The sequence below is a fragment of the Aquarana catesbeiana genome, linkage group LG02, assembly GCF_042186555.1.
Source record: "Aquarana catesbeiana isolate 2022-GZ linkage group LG02, ASM4218655v1, whole genome shotgun sequence".
In the NCBI taxonomy this organism is placed as follows: Eukaryota; Metazoa; Chordata; class Amphibia; order Anura; family Ranidae; genus Aquarana; species Aquarana catesbeiana.
Window position 1 is genome coordinate 685,922,518 of NC_133325.1, and position 19,984 is coordinate 685,942,501.

Consider the following 19,984-nt stretch of genomic DNA (forward strand, 5'->3'; position numbering starts at 1 on the left):
GCTGTGGATGAGGATGGCTGAGTATGGATGGGATGACTGAGCATGAATGAGTATGGCTGAGTACGGCTGGGTACGGCTGAGTATGGCTGAGTATGACTAGGTACGGCTGGGTATGGCTGAGTATGGATGGTTACGGCTCTACCCTCTCCCCTCACACTGTACCGATCTGTACAGAGAGGGGAGAGAGGAACCGGACGTGACGCCAGTTTGTTTACAAGTGATCGCTCCGTCATTTGACGGAACGATCACGCGGTAAACGGCCGCTGTCAGCAGCCATTTACCATGATCCATCAGGGATATTCCCGGGTGCTCGCCCCAGGGGGCGCGTGGGAGCAAGATTCTGGGAGAATGTCCATGGACGCCCTCCCAGAATTAGCGGACCGCGCTGCAGCCGTCTTTTGGCTATGGCCCGGTCAGCATGTGGTTAATATAATCAGCAAGCCACCTGGTGCTGGTGGTCTCCTGCCATTGTCTGTTTATTAAGCTATGTGTTTTATGCTAAGCATGTCTGTCCCATGGTTAATTGTTAATTGGGTCACCTATTGTCTGATTAATCACAACATTGTCTGGGTGGGCATTGAGTCACCTAGGCTGGTTTAAGTGACTAGTTAATTAGCTTATGTTAATTATGTTTCTGGTTAAAGTTTGTATTGTTAGGGTTATATGATCAGGAGGGGACTGTTCTCCTGTGGGGTATAAAGTATGTGTCTGAGTTTCAATAAACAGTTCCAGTTTTCATACAAGCTATTTGTTGGCTAGTCTTGTATGCAGCAGCTATAATATCTGGTATCTATGTCCAGACTGGAGGAAGCGGTATACGTTTGGAAGCACCAAAGCTGGGTGCTAGGATGGTTCTGTTACAGGTATTAAATCTTTAAAGAAACCTGCAGAATGGGTTAAATAGGGGTTAATGTTAGACCTAGGATGGGCACTTAAGCATCTCCAACATTTGTTGAGTTTTCTGTTATTCATGGATTTTCTTGTTGTCTTTATCCAAATCAGTCTAATTTAGATTAGGGTTCAGAATTGTGTTTATGCACTCAAAGTGTAACACATTTGTTGAGAGAAAACAATTCCCTCTATGTACATTGCAAAACAATTTAACAAGATTTTTTGCAGATTCCTACTTTTTCCTGTTCTCAAGAAAGAGCTGTTTGTTTCATTAAATACTTTACAGATGGATTCCTGAATGGAAGGGTCTGGTTCATTATAACCACCTGCTGCACTCTCAGTATTCTGATGAGGCAAGCTGCAAGGTCTTCGTCTCTTTAGGACTCATTCACACGGGGTGTACAAAACCGAATGCCCATGGAGGGCCATGTTTACCCACAGAGGGATGCACAGGTGTTCATGCATCTCCTTGCAGGCAGTCTATGTTGTCACTTGCCACTGTTGCCAATGTGACATCTATGTGGATGTGGATGCCAACGCACCCGCACAGATGTCACATTGGGAGCGGCAGCTGTGTCTGTGCAGCCGCTGCGTCCAAATTGACAGCAATGGGACTGCCTGCATGGTAAACCACAGAACACCTGTGCATCCCAGTGCGGGTAAACACACCTCTCTGAGGGGGTACAGTTATGTACGCCTTGTGTGAACAAGGCCTCAGAATTAGTTAACCTTTCACCAAAAATGAAATTCCTATTGCAGAGGAAGCCAAAAAATTTACTAGTATCTTAGTGCAGACATTTGAAAAAAATCAGTGCGCCAATTACAAAAGCAGACAATTGCATTTCTTGGAGCACTCTATACACAATTAGTGTACAGAGACCCTCCAAGTTGTCATGTTGTATTGAATATTTAAACAGTTTTAGAAATTTACAGATTGATATGGAAAGGTTTTTAATATTTTTCAAATACAAAATGGCTTGTGTAGCAAATTTATACTCTATATTAATTTATTCAAGGAAATTAGATATCTTTTATAAAGTATGTTTTATTCCATAGGTGTCACAGCAGTTGAGATGGATTTAGAGGATGAAAAATCAAAGCAGGAGCGACAATCTTTGAGAAAACAGAACCATATGAAATTGTGCAAAGGCATGAGTCTTTGTGTATGTTATTCTGCCAGCATTGGGGGCATTGCAACACTAACAGGAACTACGCCCAATCTAGTCATGAAAGGACAGATGGACCAGTAGGTTGTATTCTTTTAAAAGACTTGTAATGTAGGCTCAAAATGTTCTCTTGGCATATGCAATACCAACTAAGAAAAAATATATACCCTCAAATGCATCAAAATACATTACTAACTTCTATATTGATGCCATATGCTTATCAGGGAATGACTGAAAAAATGACAAAGCTTTTGTCACTATACCATTTTAGACTTTATGGTTAACTACACTATATTACCAAAAGTATTGGGACACCCGCCCCTTTCCACGCACATAAACTTTAATGTCATCCCAATCTTAGTCCGTAGGGTTCAATGTTGAGTTGGTCCACCCTTTGCAGCTATAACAGCTTTAACTCTTCTGGGAAGGCTGTCCACAAGATTTAGGAGTGTGACTATGGGAATGTTTGACCATTCTTCCAGAAGCGCATTTGTGAGGTCAGGCACTGATGTTGGAGAGAAGGCCTGGCTTGCAGTCTGCGATCTAATTCATCCCAAAGGTGTTCTATCGGGTTGAGGTCAGGACTCCACTCCAAAATCGCTCATCCATGTCTTTATGGACCTTGCTTTGTGCACTGGTCCAAATCATTTGGTGGAGGGGTGATTATGGTGTGGAGTTGTTTTCCAGGGGTTGGCCTTGGCCCTTAGTTCCAGTGAAGGAAACTCTTAAGGCATCAGTATACCAAAACATTTTGGACAATTTCATGCCCTCAACTTTGTGGGAACAGTTTGGGGTTGGCCCTTCCTGTTCCAACATGACTGTGCACCAGTGCACAAAGCAAGGTCCATAAAGACATGGATGAGCGAGTTCCAGGTGGACGAACTTGACTGGTCTGAAAAGAGTCCTGACCTCAACCCGATAGAATACTTTCTGGGATGAGTTAGAGCGGAGACTGGAAGAATGGTCAAACATCTCAAAGACACTCCTAAACCTTGTGGACAGGCTTCCCAGAAGAGTTGAAGCTGTTATAGCTGCAAAGGGTGGGCCAACTCAATATTGAACCCTACGGACTAAGACTGGGATGCCATTAAAGTTCATGTGCGTGTAAAGGCAGGTGTCCCAATACTTTTGGTAATAACTGACATTATAGTTACCTCAATGGCATTTATGTACTTTTAGTTACAAAGTACATTCAGCCTATTATGTCATTCCTATACAGATTATAGATGGATTAAGGGCCAGGTGTGGATTTTTTTTTGCATGAGGTAGCCTCTTAATATCAAAGGATCTGGTATACATTTTTTTTCTTATTATTGCTGTAGGATGTGCTACAGTAAAAAGGGCATTTAAAAAAAACAGCATGCAGAGCCCTCTGAAGGTCCCCCAAAAGTACAAAGCAGACTCTTGGAGGGGTTTCATTTGCTAGCAATTTAAACTATTTTTTCAATGAAAATGTCAGTGCTGCTTCAGCACTTTCTGTACACCACGTAGATGCACCCCTTCACAGGCAGGATTAGGCACCAGGTATGTTATTTAAAGGAATTAGGCATTTTTAATGTTTCACTCTAATCATTGGGAAATCACTGCATCATGCTAAGGAACATTTTTTTACATTGGTACATGTTCCACAGGGCACTGAAATCTATGGGTACCTTGTTCATCAAATAACAATCATTGGTTAATAAACTGACCTATCATTGGTTGACTGGATTGCTGCACACCTTTCCCTTTTGCAGTAAAAACTCTTGATTACAATCAGCATTCAAAACACTGCTCTAGTATTTCAAATGAATACATATGGCAATGTCCATAATGCCATCAATTATAATGAAGGATCCAAAAATTTCTGAATCCGTACTTATAAAACATTATACACTGTTTTATAGATTGCCATTGTTTTAGTGATAAATGGACCTTATCTTGCAGGTTATTCCCTGGAAATAATAATATAATAAATTTTGCTTCATGGTTTGGATTTGCCTTCCCTACAATGGTATTGTTACTTGCTCTCGCCTGGATCTGGCTACAGATTATGTTTCTGGGAACCAAGTAAGTCTATATCGCCATCTATTTTAATGGAGTCATAGGTCAGTTTATTGTGAAATTTACTACCTGTGTAAATAGCTGCAGCTTACTGCTTGTCAACCTAAATAGGGATTTATTTCTCATAATTTATGTCCAGCAAAAATATTTTACATTAGTATTGGATAGAAGGGGGAAAGAGTTAGAACACCTGTGTCACGTACCTGGTGGAGGAGCATGACATGGTGAGCAAGGCCTCTTTTACACATCTGAATCGGGGCCCCTGATAGAGCAGACAGGCAGCGCAGGTGTACAGTGTGGCACAAGTGCCTATTGGTCTTGCTAGCAGCAGGGCTAGACGGACTCTCAGGATCAAGCAGGGGTAGTCCCTCAGTAGACCGCAGTGGAGCAGGAGTGCTGGATGGAAACTAGTGAGCAGGAGACAGGAGCAGGCTGAGACCGTCAGTAGACCACAGCAGAGCAGAAATGCCTAATGGACACCATGGGGGCACCTGTGCGGGCTCGCTGCCGAGTCCTGCTGCTTCATCCATTGACACAGATAGTGGGAATTGGCCCCGCCCCCTGCTCCCATATCACAGCTTTTGATTGACAGCAGCGGGAGCCAATGGTTCCTGCTGCTATCAATCTGTCCAATGAGGATTGCGACAGCAGCTGGTGCCGCTGAGCTCATGCACATCGCTGGATCAGATCGGGCTCAGGTAAGAAAAAGGAGGGGGAGGGGGGGGTCTGGGGGGGCAGCTGCAGCACAGAAGGTTTTTCACCTTAATGCATAGAATGCATTAAGGTGAAAAACATTGAGACTTTACAACCACTTTAACTTTTCCCACTCACTTCCAAAAAAAATTAATGCTGGTCTATATATATATATCTATATAGGTCTATATATATCTATATATGTAGCACTGTCCCCGTAGGGCTTGCTGTGTGTTGACTTCTTGGGCATCTCTCCGATTACCTGCAGCCAGTTGCTAAGGATTTCCACTTTAGTTGCTAGGGGTTTTCACTTATCCTCCCATACTCCCACTTGCTCGTTACTCAATGATCAGTCCAGGGTATTTGTGTTTGTGTATTTTTTTTTGGAACTTGGATGGGAGAAGGGATTAGTGGGATATTCCAACTTGAACTATTCACAATGGATAAGGACAACTCTCACTTGGCCTCACCAGAAGATTTGTGGAAGCAGACACACTGCTTTAACCATATTGACACATGTATGAGGAATTAAGTCTTCTTGCTCTCACTAGTAGTAGACTTGATGCAATATTATCTTCAGGACACTCTCTAGCATCCCCTTTACTGACACCCATCCACTGACTCTTCTAGCTGAAGGAGTGGCCCTCACAGGACAGGTCCCAAAGACACAGATCTGTACTCACTGTAGGCAGAATTAGATCCTTCCTGGTTACCCCTTTCCACTCAGCTCTGCAGGACCCCAGGGTTCAGCCTCTCTCTAGGCCATTGGATCGACCACCGAAGGCCACACAACCGCCTCCATGGAGAGGAGGGGCAGTCACCCCCTCCCTCCTGGACTTCGCTCTCCAACTCAACTGAGTCCGATGGGCCATGGGCTTTTGTACAGTATCCCAGCATACAATGCAGCACTTTTCCTCTGCCAATAGCAAGGACTGTAACAAAGTCTGTGCACTCACTTGCCAGGCCCCTCTCCCACTGTCCAATATGCCTCCCTATTGGACCAGTGTGGGACCGTCAGACAAGCTGAGCTGCACCTGAGCACAATGAGCAGGCCTAACCAATAGATCCTGCTCCCTGGTAGGCAGAGAGCACGCTAAGTTTTACCTGACCATCTTCCTGGTAAGCAGAAATATCAAAAACTATACTCTCTTCTAGTACCTACCTAGGAGGTTGCTACATATACTTTAATTATTAATTACATATTTAGCACACCGGCTCATGTACCAGAAAAATGAAGCAACTTTCCAAACAAAGACTTTCTTCCTTCTCCTTTCCCTTGCTGTCCATTGAGAACTCGGGATTCTCAAATGCATGTCAGTCCAGAATTGTTTGTTGATGGCTGATAAAACTGTTTGCACACATCTTCTATCTCATGAAAGAATGACAATAATGCAGAGGATGCCCTATTTCATATAGTAACAATACAGAATGTCCTGTACCTTTCACGCTTCCACTGCTGTGTCTAGAGAAAATTTCTGCGCTATAAAAATGATGATGTTGGGACAGTGAACTCCCCTCAATGTAACAAACAAGTATAATGATTAACATAGATTAATTTTGTTTGTATCACAAACGTACACTTATCCTCTAGAAAACATGGCTGATCATCTGTTGTCTGCATGTGTTCCCCAGATTTAGGCAGAATTTTGGCTGTGGCGGAAAACCAGAACAAAAGGAGAAAGAGAAGAGAGCATACAAAGTAATCTCTGAGGAGCACAAGAACCTGGGATCCATGACATTCGCAGAAATCTGTGTCTTGGTTCTTTTCACCTTGTTGGTTATTTTATGGTTCACTAGAGATCCAGGTTTCATGCCAGGATGGGCAACTATCAGCTTTAACAAAGGTGGAAAAGAGTGAGTTTATAGAAAACTGAAAAAAGTGTAAATTTGTGTCCAGAGACAAACACCAAATATAAAGGGGAAAGTGTAGGGTGTCGGTGCCACAATGAAAACCAAAAAGAAAAAATATTAATTGACTACACCAATGCTGCACCTAAAATTAGTAGAAACTAATACACATTGAAGAAATATATATGAAGAGCGCAAAGGGAACAAATTAATTAAATAGCAATTAAATAATATACAATGTGTATCTAATTAGTAAAGTGCACAATAAAATGAACCATCAGAATTGTCCATAATAAACATATGTGATAAAATCTTCGTGTCTACTCCAACAACGTGAATAATAAAGTGCAAACGTGCGTCAATAAACTTGCTTAAAGTGCTTCACCCGAAGTGATAACAAAATGCGCTCACCAGCCTCGGCCACAAAAGTAACCACAAAGCATGACTTTTAGGAAGGAATCCCTAATTTAATGCTGTATCTCCTTCACGTATCCCATTCCAATCAAGCAATCATGTATGGAGGAAGCTGAATCCCAATCCACTATACAGGTAATGAGTTTTGGAATCTTCACCTTATAACATCTCTCCACTGCATATATCAACTTGCATCAAGTATGGCTGTGAAAAAGCTCCACAACAAAGAGCCACAGAAGGCAGGATATAGTATAATACCGCTTATGTTTTATTGCTTAAAAAGAGCCCTTACATTGTCCAGCATGGGATCACAAACAATCCGCTTAAGGGGAAGCAGTACCCGGTCCAACACCAGTATAAAACTTGCAATATGCGCTGTGCATCTCAGCTGTGCAGACAAAAATATAGGGCTCCTGTGGTTGTAGGTGTCGGGCCTCGTTTCTATGCATTTCACGCTAGAGCGTGCGTCATCAGGAAGTGGGTCTGACTCCATTTTCTTGGAACCTAAACATACCTCCCAACATTTCGAGATGGGAATGAGGGACACCTACTAACAAACGTATGTAGGCATAGGACACGCCCCTGCCACACCCCCTTAAAGGAGAATTAACCCCAAAAAAATGTTAATTAAATCCACAAGGGCTTTTTTTTTTTTACCACTACTATTCCTTTATACTGGCTTTTAAAATTTACAAATGCAGCAATTTAGAAATTGGATGAAATTGGGAAACACTTTTTGAAAGATAAAAAGTGCATTTTATATATACAACCATATGGATCAGACCAAAATGAGGGGGAAAGAGGGACAGAGGGACATTGCTCCAAATCAGGGACAGTCCCTCAAAATCAGGGACAGTTGGGAGCTATGCCTAAATACCAGCAAAATGGCAGTGATTGGTCAGGATCATTAATAATGCTTTCCATACGCAAAAACGATAAAAAGTTTTTGAATTCAGCAAAAAAACAAACAAATAAAAGGCGGATTCTGCTTACCCCTAGGGCGTATACAATCACTTAAAATAGTGCGTCACAAGTACCTTTTAATACATATTTAAAACAATAATATTAAAACCGCTCCAAGCTGAATACAGCCTTAGGAGATAATCCTAGCTAATTATTATTGTGTCTGTCTGCATAATTACTAGCTAGGATTATCTCCTAAGGCTGTATTCAGCTTGGAGCGGTTTTAATATTATTGTTTTAAATATGTATTAAAAAGTATTTGTTTATGATCCTGACGAATCGCGGCCATTTTGCTGGTAGTTAGGCTCCAAGAAAATGGAGTCAGACCCACTTCCTGATGACGCTCGCTCTAACGTGAAATGCATAGAAGCGAGGCCTGACACCTACAACCACAGGAGCCCTATATTTTTGTCTGCACAGCTGAGATGCACAGCACATATTGCAAGTTTCATACTGGCGTTGGACCGGCTTCTGCTTCCCCTTAAGTGAATTGTTTGTGATCCCATGCTGGACTATGTAAGTGCTCTTTTTAAGCAATAAAACCTAAGCGATACACTATATCCTGCCTTATGTGGCTCTTTGTTGTGGAGCTTTTTCACAGACATACTTGATGCAAGTTGATATATGCAGTGGAGAGATGTTATAAGGTGAAAATACCTGGGATTCAGCTTCCTCCATACATTATTGCTTGATTGGAATTGGATACGTGAAGGTGATATAGCATTGAATTAAGGATTCCTTCCTAAAAGTCATGCTTTGTGGTCACTTTGTGGCCAAGGCTATCTGGTGAGCGCATTTTGTTATCACTTCGGGTGAAGCACTTTAAGCAAGTTTATTAAAGCACGTTTGCACTTTATTATTCACTTTGTTGGAGTAGACACACGAAGATTTGATCACATATGTTTATTATGGACATTTCTGATGGTTCATTTTATTGTGCACTTTACTAATTAAATACACATTGTATATGATTTAATTGCTATTTAATTAATGTATTGTTCCCTTTGCGCCCTTCATATATATTTCTTCAAAACACCAAATATACCTTTTAACCACCTTCCACCCGGCCACTGCACATATAAGGGTGGGAGCTTCCTCCTTCTGAGTGGATGTTCAGGAACGTCCCTCAGAAGAAGGGGGATCGCGCGCGTGCCCTCACAGCGGCGCGATCCCAATGCGCTCGTGTCATCCGGATCAGCAGGAGGGCTCTGTCATTGGCCCTCCTGATCACATGATGACTGTGTGCAATCACAGCCATCATGTGATGTAAACAGAGCGCTGTTTGCTAGGCTATCGGCTCTCCTCTCCTCACACGGAAGTTGTCAGTGAGGAGAGGGGATTGCTGCAGCCAGCCGGTGATCAGTGTGTATGAGCTGTTTTTTACAGTTTTTTACACACTGATCACCAGCTCAGTGTCTTCACACAGTGTAAACACGCAATGTCCCCTACATAGTGTCCCCAAAACACTCCCTACACATGTCCCCACACACATGTCCCCACACATGTCCTCACACAGTAAAAACACCTGTCCCACATATGTAACAGTAAAATCATATGTCCCAATGTTCATCTGCACACATATGTCCGTGATCATCTGCGCACATATGTACATGATCATCTGCCCACATAAGTCTGTGATCACACAAACCAATTATTATACACTTAATGGGATTTTTTTACCAAAGACATGTAGCAGAATACATTTTGGCTTAAATTGATGACAAAATTTGATTTTATTGGATTTCTTTTAAAACAGAAAGTAGAAAATATTGTTTTTTTTTTAATTTCCGCTCTTTTTTCGCTTATATCGCAAAAAATACAAAACTGATTTGTGAATAAATACCACCAAAATAAAGCTCTATTTGTGTAAACAAAATGATAACATTTTCATCTGGGTAAAATGCTGCATGACCGCACAATTCTTATTGAAAGTGTGAGAGCGCTGAAAGCTGAAAATTAGCCTGGGAAGGAAGGGGGTGAAAGCGCCCAGTATTGACGTGGTTAAATGCCAGCAGGAGTTATATTTTCTACTTTCTGAAAGCATCTAAAATTTGTACTTGTATATGACATGTAGTAATATACAAGGAAGCCCAGCTGTGTTCCAGTCTTCACTAGATTTTTTAAGGTATTTATATAACTCCAACAGCACTTTCTAGAGTGCATGAATCTATTCACATTAATTCCTGTCTCTTGACGAAGCTTGCAGTTCAATCTTTTCAATACCCTCAGATACACACTATGGGTAATTTAGGGCCAATTAACCTATCAGTACATTTTGGATTGTGAGAAGAAACCTGATCACACCTTCTCAAAAATGCTGAGATCATTTGAAGTGGTTGTAAACCCCCATTCTTGAAATCTGACCTAGGCACATATATCTGTAGTGTTTACTTATCTCTCTCCAAAGCTCTAAGTGCTGTGTCTTTCTGCTGCTTTGTTTCTCTGTTATAATCATGATAACTTTTGACAAGTTCTGCGACACGTGAGATAACAGCAGCTGGAAATTCGGGGAGGGAGTTTAGAGGTAGATTAGCAGAGAGCTGGTCTATTCAGACTGCAGCTCTGCATATTTCTTTGTTCCTCTGCCTATGCTGGGGGGGGGGGGGGGGGTGCCTTTTCCTCCAATAAGCCCAGACTCCACACCCACTGCTGGAAGAGGAAACAAGATTTCTAACATGATCTGCACTTTCTAATGCGTGTAGAAAGCTGAAGACAGCAGATATATAAGTAAAACTTATGTGGGAGGATTTGTTTCATCTCTGTGTATCATCTGAGGCTGTTCACTTTACTGGGTGTATGTAAGGGCTTACAATCACTTTAAGGGTCCGTGCACACTAGCGTATTTCATAAGCTCAAAAAGCTAGAAAAAAATTGTGGATGAAAAAATGCTGATAATAGCATTTTTTGTCAGCTTCTAGTAGCATTTTAGTAGCTTTTAGAAGCTTTTAGGAACATTTAGGAACATTAGCATTTTATTAGGCCCCTTTCACACATACGGACTGTTTGCCATTTTCATCCATCTGTTGACAGATGAAAAACAGATATCAATGTATCTCTATGGAAAAATTGATGTAAACAGACAATCATCCATTTACATCAGATTACATCTATATCTGTCGACATCCGTTTTTTTGGAACGGATCAAAGCCCTATTTTTTTTCCGTTAAAAAAACGAAATGGACAAACGGTCTGTTTTTCCATCTGATTTTGCATTGGTAGTGGGTATAAAAAAAACTGATGAGAAACTGATGCACTTCATCCGTTTTTTTTTTTTTAAGCGTGACTAAACTGATGAAATGAATGGTCTGCATGTGTGAAAGGGACCTAACGTTTTTGCAGTACATGAAGAAAAAGCTAAAAAAAGCAGTTTTTTAGTAGCATTTAGAAGCCCTTAGGAGCATTCAGCATTTGTTTCTGCTGGAAAAACGCTCCAAAAAACTTTACAAAAAACATTTTTTTTTCTGCTCCTAGATGCTGAAGCTCAAAAAATGCTAATAGCCTATTGTAGTGTGCATGGACACATAGGATAACGCTATTTAGCTTCTAGGAGCAGAAAAAATATGCTAATAACAGCTTCTAGGAGCTTAAAAAAATGCTATTGTCCATGGAGCCTAACCCCTTCATGCCGAGTGTACGCAAATATGCAGCCCCACTGTACTGGGCTTTTTTCTTGCGGGGCCGCATATTTGCGTATCTCCCTTTGTACTGAGGGAGCGCCACGCGGTGAGCTCCCAGCACAGAGGCCCGGGGTCTTACCAAGGGTCATCTGATTGCTGTAATAGCCTCTGAATGACTATCATAGTGATTCGTTTTCTCTCTGTGAATGGAGGAGTGAGATACATCGTATCTCTCTCTCTCTCTCTCTCTCTCTCTCTCTCTCTCTCTCTCTCTCTCTCCTTGCAGAGAAAAAAAAAATGTGTAAAAAAATAATAATAAAAAAATTAAATAAAGAAAAAAAAAATTACAAAAAATACCTAGTATATCAAGGTTTGATTTAGGTAAATATCAGGGTTAATGTTTGGGTCAAGGTTAGGGTCAAAAGTTAGGGTCAGTATTTTTTTTTTTTTTGGACAGGATTTTTTCTTTAAATTAGTATCAGTGTCAGTTAGTGTTAGTGTGTTTTATAACAGATAATATAGGGTGCATCAATAGTGCAATATTTTCAATGTGAACCTATTGAATTTTAACATATGTTAAAGGGCTCCAGTGCATAAACAATAAATATTCTGGCTCCGAGTCCATTTCCTGACGACGCGCGCACAGCGTGAAATATATTGAAAGGGAGGCTCGAGACACATTCATGAGTCCTCCGTTCCTGGATCAGCTGGGACGCATGCTGAGACGTTAATCCAGCAACACAAGGTACCGCTCGGTCTCTGCTTTTCCCTCCTCAGCTGTAACCCAGTCTGGTTTTCGTCCTGTACCTGCACATATTTGGAAGCTTTGTTTACTTGGATTAAAGACGTTTTTGCACTATCCAAGCTTTTGTGGTGTTCTTGGGAAGCCATTTTTTGCAGATTTAGTTAATGCATTGATGCACCAAGGCTCAGACATAGAAGCTATATACAATTCCTGCTGACTGGTGACTGAATTTCTTCTGCCAGGATATCTGGAAAAGTACCTTTGGAGATATATAGCTGTTTTCATGCCTGAGGGTCACTTTGTGGCCACTACTGTCTGGTGAGCGCATAGATTTACCACTTCGGGTGAAGCACGAATAGAAAGCATGTGCACTTTATTATGTGGTGATTGGATTTACTAAGAAGAATTTTGTGTGTTTTTCTCAGAAAAATTGGAGGACATTTGATATGTTGCACTAATTCACTTTATTGCAAACACAGAATATTTATTGTTTATGCACTGGAGCACTTTAACATATGTTAAAATTCACATGTTAAAGGTTCACATTGAAAATATTGCACTATTGATGCGCCCTATATTATCTGTTATATTGTTATTAGTAATTACTCATTTAGGAGCAGCATCAGGTTGGGAGATCGCATTTGTTTTTATATATATATATATATATATATATATATATATATATATATATATATATATATATATATATATATATATATATATATATAATTTGTGGTGCCGTGCCCATTAATTATTCACTTAGTGTGTTTTAGGTAGGATAAAAAAAAAAAAAAACAGCAAAATGCGCACTATTGTTTTTGGGCTGTACTACGGGTATAAACAACAACTAACATACACATATGTGGTATCGCCAGGAGTAGGAGAATTTATTTTGGGTTGTTCTTTGGGTCAGTTTTCCTTTGATAATAAAAAAAATCAGGAGATATCCATTACCATTTACCACCAAATGAAAGCTCAATTTTTCCTGAAAAAATACCGCAGTGTAATCCACCTGAATACACAAAGTAGTTGTGATAATATTGGGGAGGGGTAGGACGAAGCTGTCAGCAGAGGAGGAGGATTGCACATGCCATACCGCACGCCATACGATCAGCTGCTTATTATTTTACCTGTACAGTCTGGTGCACTCTAGCACCCATCCAATGTGAGTACCCTCTTGGAGGGCTTATTCTTTAATAAATGTCCTGGCTGTATTGCACTATGGAGTCCCTCTGTTTGTTTTTTCTATGATTTTGGATCTTGGTTTTACCTGAGAGGAGTGTTTTTGCACCATTGTAATCTGAGTGAGCCTAGCAGTTTCACCTGGGAGGAGTGTCTTTGCATCATTGTATCCTGAGTGAGCCTAGGAGTGGCCCCAATGCTTATTTTGACACCGTTTAATTACTGTGTCACAGGACTGAAGGTGAGCGCAAGCACATGTGGGGTGTCACGGGAGAGCACAGTTTTCACGTGTTGTGATTTATACACCCATCAGAAGAAGCATGATGTTTATTCATTTTATGGACACTATTTATTCACGTTTTTTGTGATTTGTATTTATTAATTGGGATATACACTCATTTATCACTGGAAAGTGTTTTGATATTTATATTTTAGCACGTTGCACTTTTATTAGTTACTACCACGATTGCACCTTTATATGCACTTGGTGGTTTATCATTTATAGTTATTTGCATTATATTTTACCTGTATGGTTTTATTTATCACATTACATGTGTTTTATATGTGAAAATATTTTTTATATATTTTATATGTGACACTATACTAGCGCGGGCACATTTATTATATATTAGTTGTGATAATATGTACGGTTTTATGAACACATGTCAAAGTTGCAAAATTGTGCTCAGGCATTATGGTTTGTTTTACCAATTAGGCACAAAGGGGTTAAACTCCATGCATATCCTACTTAACACATAAACCCAGAGCTATAGAGCTATCGTCTGAAAATGTTGCCTGATTTTCCAATTAGTTCTGCGGCTTCATTGCTTTATGAGTCATTGATTTGGAGCAAGTATTCAGTAAGAAAAAGTGGAGTGAACCACAGGATATAATCTACATACCTGATCCAGAGAAATGATTAAGAAAGTATTAAAGCTTTGTCAGCATGTCAGTCAGAAAACGATTTTTAGTCAGTGAATTTTATTAGGAAATTCATGAGTAACATACAAGTGTACAATAGAACACAAGTAGGCAACTATTGATTTTATTTTTTTGAAGAAGCAGTCAGCAGTAGTTATCTACATACAGGAAGTCCCCGAGTTACGAACACAATAGGGACTATAGGTTTGTTTGTAAGTTGAAGTTGTTTGTAAGTCGCAACACTGCATTTGTAAGTGTAACTTCCGGTCGGAACACTGCATTCCTAAGTGTAACGTCCTCCTGTGCATGGATGTGGGATGTTCCGGGTCCTTGTTATGTTCTCTGGGGCTCTTCTGGCCATGCAGTACATATAGTACTGCAGTATGGGATGTGTCCGGAGGTATCCAGGACCAGCGTGGAGCACAAGTGGCCAACATTTGAGGCCGTTCGTAAGTAGGAGTCATTCGTAACTCGGGTGTTCGTAACTCGGGGACTGCCTGTACTTCTCTCAATATATGTTTCTTTTCTTGTTAGTACCATTAGCTTTTTTTTGGGGGGGGGGGGACAGGAGAAGACTTTTAATTTGCTGAATAAATTGTGAAATCTCCATGATTCAGCCATGACTCACAGTATTGGGGTTGATCTACTAAAGTCAAATAGACTGTGCACTTTGCAAGTGCTGTTGCACTCATTTTCCCCAGAGCTTAGTGAATGTGGTGAAGCTCTGCTGATTTCCATCATCCAATCATGTGAAAGCAAAAAATGCTCGGACTTTGGTCAGACTTTGGGTTGACTGTGTGTAGGCCAGACCGCTTGAATGGAACTCCGTCGGAGTTCTGTCGGAGAAACCTCCGGAGTTTATTCCAATGCCGTATGTACGCGGCATAAGCTCTGGGAAAAATTTTTTAAGTCAACCCCAAAGTCTCTCCACTCACACAGGCTGGCTGCAGGCATCTATGTATGGGTCTGATTTATTTTAGAAAAACAATAATGGCTTTCATAAATGCCCTGATAATTTCAGCTGTTAAAAAAGGCAGGTTATGATTTTGACCTGCCCCAATTCTATGCAACATTTTACTTATAAAGTAGCAGCTTTGTGTTAAAAGTTAATCGACCGTCCTGGTGTGATGTCTAATAAGGATACTTGAGAAAGATTGATTACATTTTATTTATTACTGTTTTGTAGGTATGTCACAGATGCTACAGTTGCTGTATTCATAGCACTTATGTTGTTTCTTTTTCCATCTGAATTTCCATCATGTAAAGCCCAAGACCCAGAGCAGACAGGTAAACTTCTTAATATGTTGCAGTTTTTAAAAAATGATAGTGATTCCAGTTGACCGCACGTTAATGGGTTTTTGCTTTCCTTGTTTTATTTTCAGTATTTTTCTTTTGGTCTTATGTTTAGATAGTAAGTAAAAAATTGTGCTAAAGGGTATTTTAGGGCCCTTAGGGTCCCTTAATAGAACTTAAGGCAATTGAGCCTAGATAATAGAAGCCTTAAATTTTGTTTTTAGTTTTGTTTTCATGCAATTCCAGGCATTACAAGATAATGCATATGAGGAAGCCTGCAGTGAACCCCATTGCTTTTAAGGCAGAAGGTGTATGAGTTTTCTCTTGTCTTTATCAGAAACCACCTGACAAGACCTCCAACTTGTGAAAGAGGCGTTTTGTGAGCAGAATGGAGGGTTTTCTAATGCCGTGTACACACGGGCAGACTTTTTGACCAGACTGGTCCGACGGAACTAATCCGTCGGACAATCTGACCGTGTGTGGGCTTCATCAGACCTGCAGCGGACTTTTTCGGTCGAAAATCAGATGGACTTTAGATTTAGAATATCAAATCTTTCTGCCGGAACTCCGCTGGACCCAGTTCCTATTGAGAAATCCGCTCGTCTGTATGCTAGTCCGATGGACAAAAACCGACGCTAGGGCAGCTATTGGTTTCTGGCTATGAACCTCCTTATTTTAGTCCGGTCGTAAGGCATCACGTACGAATCCGTCGGACTTTGGTGTAATCGTGTGTAGCCAAGTCCGTTCGTTCGAAAGTCCGTCGGAAGTCTGTCAAAAGTCCGTTGAAAGTCCATCGAAAAGACCGTCGGACCTTTGATGCCGAAAAGTACGCCCGTGTGTACACGGCATTAGAGCAAGGAGCTTTGCTGATAGTTTTTCTCCCTAACTGAGGGTAGATTTCTTTTTACAAAAAAACATATTAGCTCTTGATTAACAAGCTCAATTACATGTTATTGGTGCATTACAGAGGAAAGGAATTGGTCTGATGAAGTTTTAAGCACTTCAATACGGGGCATTTTCACCCCCTTCCTGCCCAGACCAATCTTCACCTTTCAGCGCTGTTACATTTTGAATGACAATTGCGCGGTCATGAAACACTGTACCCATATGAAATTTTCATAATTTTTTTCCCCACAAATAGAGCTTTCTTTTGGTGGTATTCGATCACCTCTGCATTTTTTATTTTTGCGCTATAAACAAAAAAAGAGCGACAATTTTGAAAAAAACACAATATTTTTTACTTTTTGCTATAAGTATCCCATTAAAAAAAAAAAAAAAAAAAAAAAAATTTTCCTCAGTTTAGGCTGATATGTATTCTTCTACATATTTTTGGTAAAAAAAAATCGCAATAAGCGTATATTGATTGGTTTGCGCAAAAGTTATATCGTCTACAAAATAGGGGATAAATTTATAGCATTTTTATTGTTATTTTTTTTTTTTTAGTAGTAATGGTGGCGATCTGTGATTTTTATCGTGACTGCGATATTGCAGGGGACACTTCAGACACTTTTGACACTATTTTGGGGCTATTCACATTTATACAGCGATCAGTGCTATAAAAAATGGGGTTAACACTAGGGGGTGATCGAGGGGTTAATTATGTTTCCTAGGGAGTGATTCTAACGGTAGGGGGTGGGGACTCATAAGCGGAGGAGACCGATCGGTGTTCCTCTGTACTGGGAACACACCATTGGTCTTCTCTCACCTGACATGACGTGGATCTGTGTGTTTACACACACAGATCCACAGTTCTGCTGTGTTCACGGGCAATCGCGGGTGCCCGGCGGACATCGAGGCCGCCGGTCACATGCATTGGGTGCCTAGTGACGCAGCGGGCATCCTGCCGCCGTCATATGACTATACACGGTAGGGAAGATCGGATTTTCCGACAACTTTGTGTGACTGTGTGTATGCAAGACAAGTTTGAGCCAACATCCGTCGGAAAAAATCCATGGATTTTGTTGTCAGAATGTCCGATCAATGTTCGACCGTGTGTACAGGGCATTAGTGTAAAGCTTTCGTCCAAAATTTTCTGAAAGGACAAACACGAAAATTTTTCTCGCACAATACCAGATCATACGATTTTTGTTTAATCAGTACACTTTTTGTTCGAAAATACAATACAAATACACAACACATGGCATCACACCTGAATTTTTTTCTGTCGTATCAGAATTTTTGTACTTTAGTAACCTCTTCATTTTCAATCAAAATCCCTACTTTGGTTGGTTTATCTTATCTTGGGTTGTAAATAGACAGGCAATCACTTAACAACAATAATAAGAGATGAAATATGATTATTGTTAGCAATACGTGGGCTGGTTACATCATTGTATATTATGAGTTCTTGCGCATGAGCCCATTTAACATAACTTATGGCCTTTCCCCCCTCCTTGTCCTGGCTGGCCAGATGCTGTGTACGGACAAATGCACACAAAAAAAGTTTTATTTTTTGCATATGCCCTTACTCTATACGTGTTAAGATAGCACTGGCATAAGCCCAGAGTAAAGCTGTACATAGCCATTTGTGCCAATGGGAGGCTGTACACAGCACTTTGACTTTCTGGGTGGGGGAAAGACGCTGTAATTTACATTGAACAGGCTCAGGCACCCATGTGCAAGGGCCTATTAGTCAAGATATGGATAGCTTTAGCATGTATGATGTGTAGGTATGGGAGGATGGAACCAGAATATGTTGAGGGACATCAACATCAACACTCAAGGAAGTGTTATATGCTGAAGTGAAGATGCTGGTAGGGGCTGCAGGGCCTGGAATAGAGGGAAGGTAGGAAATCAGGTCCACCACAAAGGGGAGTATAATACTTTTCATCAGTATTTGTTTTTAACTAGACAAGGTTGTTCTTAACCGCTAGCCGCCCGCCCACCGTCAAATGACGGAGGGACGGTGCGGCTCTCATTCTGAGAGGACGTCATATGATGGCCCCGCAGAACGGCCGCTATCGCGCATGTTGCTAGGACACAATGTGACCCCGAACTCTGTAAAGAACCACGGCCCCAGCTCTTTAACCATGTGATCAGCTGTGTCCAATCACAGCCAGTCACATGTAAATAAGGAAGTGCTGGGAATCGGCTCACCTCACCCTGACAGAGTGTGTGGCGAGGCGTGCCGATCAGTGCATCTCTTTGCAGAGGAGACCTGGGCAGATAATCAGGGCACTGATCATCAGTGCCCTAATTACTGGAAAGCCCCAGCAGTGCCAGTGTTGCCACCAATCAGTGCCTATCAGTGCCACCAATCAGTGCCTATCAGTGCCACCAATCAGTGTCCATTAGTGCCACCAATCAGTGCCCATAAGTGCCACCAATCAGTGCCCATAAGTGATGCCAGTCAGTGCCTCCCATCAGTGCTCATCAGTGCTGCCCATAAGTGCCTCCCATTAGTACCGCCCACCAGTGCCCATTAGTGCTGCCCATCAGTGCCCATTAGCACCGCCCATCAGTGCTGCCTATCCATGCCTCCTATCACTGCCCACCAGTGCTGCCTATCAGTGCCTACCACTGCCACCTATCAGTGCCCACCAGTGCCACCTATCAGTGCCCACCAGTGCCACCTATCAATGTGACCTATCAGTGCCCATCAGTGTGGCATATTAGTGCCTCCTCATCAGTACCACCTAATCAGTGCCCATAAGTGCCGCCTCATCAGTGCCCGTTATGCCCCATACACAAAATCGGACATTGATCGGACATTCCGACAACAAAATCTATGGAATTTTTCCGACGGATGTTGGCTCAAACTTGTCTTGCATACACACGGTCACACAAAGTTGTCGGAATTTCCGAACATCAAGAATGCCGTGACGTACAATACCTACGACGGGCCGAGAAAAATGAAGTTCAATAGCCAGTGCGGCTCTTCTGCTTGATTCCGAGCATGCGTGGCACTTTGTACGTCAGAATTCTGTACACGCGATCAGAATTTGCGCGAACGGATTTCGTTGTCAGAAAATATGAGAACCAGATCTCAAATTTTGTGCAACAGAAATTCCGATGGAAATTGTCCGATAGAGCCTACACACGGTCGGAATTTCCCAAAACAAGCTCCGATCGCACATTTTACGTCAGAAAGTTCCACCGTGTGTACACGGCATTTTTTGTTTGTTTGGTTTTTTTTTCAGTAAAAAAAAAATCCCAGCAGTTATTAAATACCACTCTATTTGTGTGAAGAAAAAGAAAAAATGTATTTG

General features: G+C 41.3%; 1 protein-coding gene across 1 annotated transcript in view; it reads left to right on the top strand.

Moving 5' to 3' along the window:
• Positions 1–19,984, top strand: part of SLC13A2 (solute carrier family 13 member 2) — a 123,995-nt gene that overhangs the window by 80,202 nt on the left and 23,809 nt on the right. Inside the window, exons 5-8 of the mRNA XM_073616762.1 lie at positions 1,948–2,137; positions 3,984–4,106; positions 6,426–6,647; positions 15,670–15,770. Of these exons, the coding sequence (XP_073472863.1) occupies positions 1,948–2,137; positions 3,984–4,106; positions 6,426–6,647; positions 15,670–15,770 (636 nt within the window). The remainder of the gene's footprint in view (positions 1–1,947; positions 2,138–3,983; positions 4,107–6,425; positions 6,648–15,669; positions 15,771–19,984) is intronic.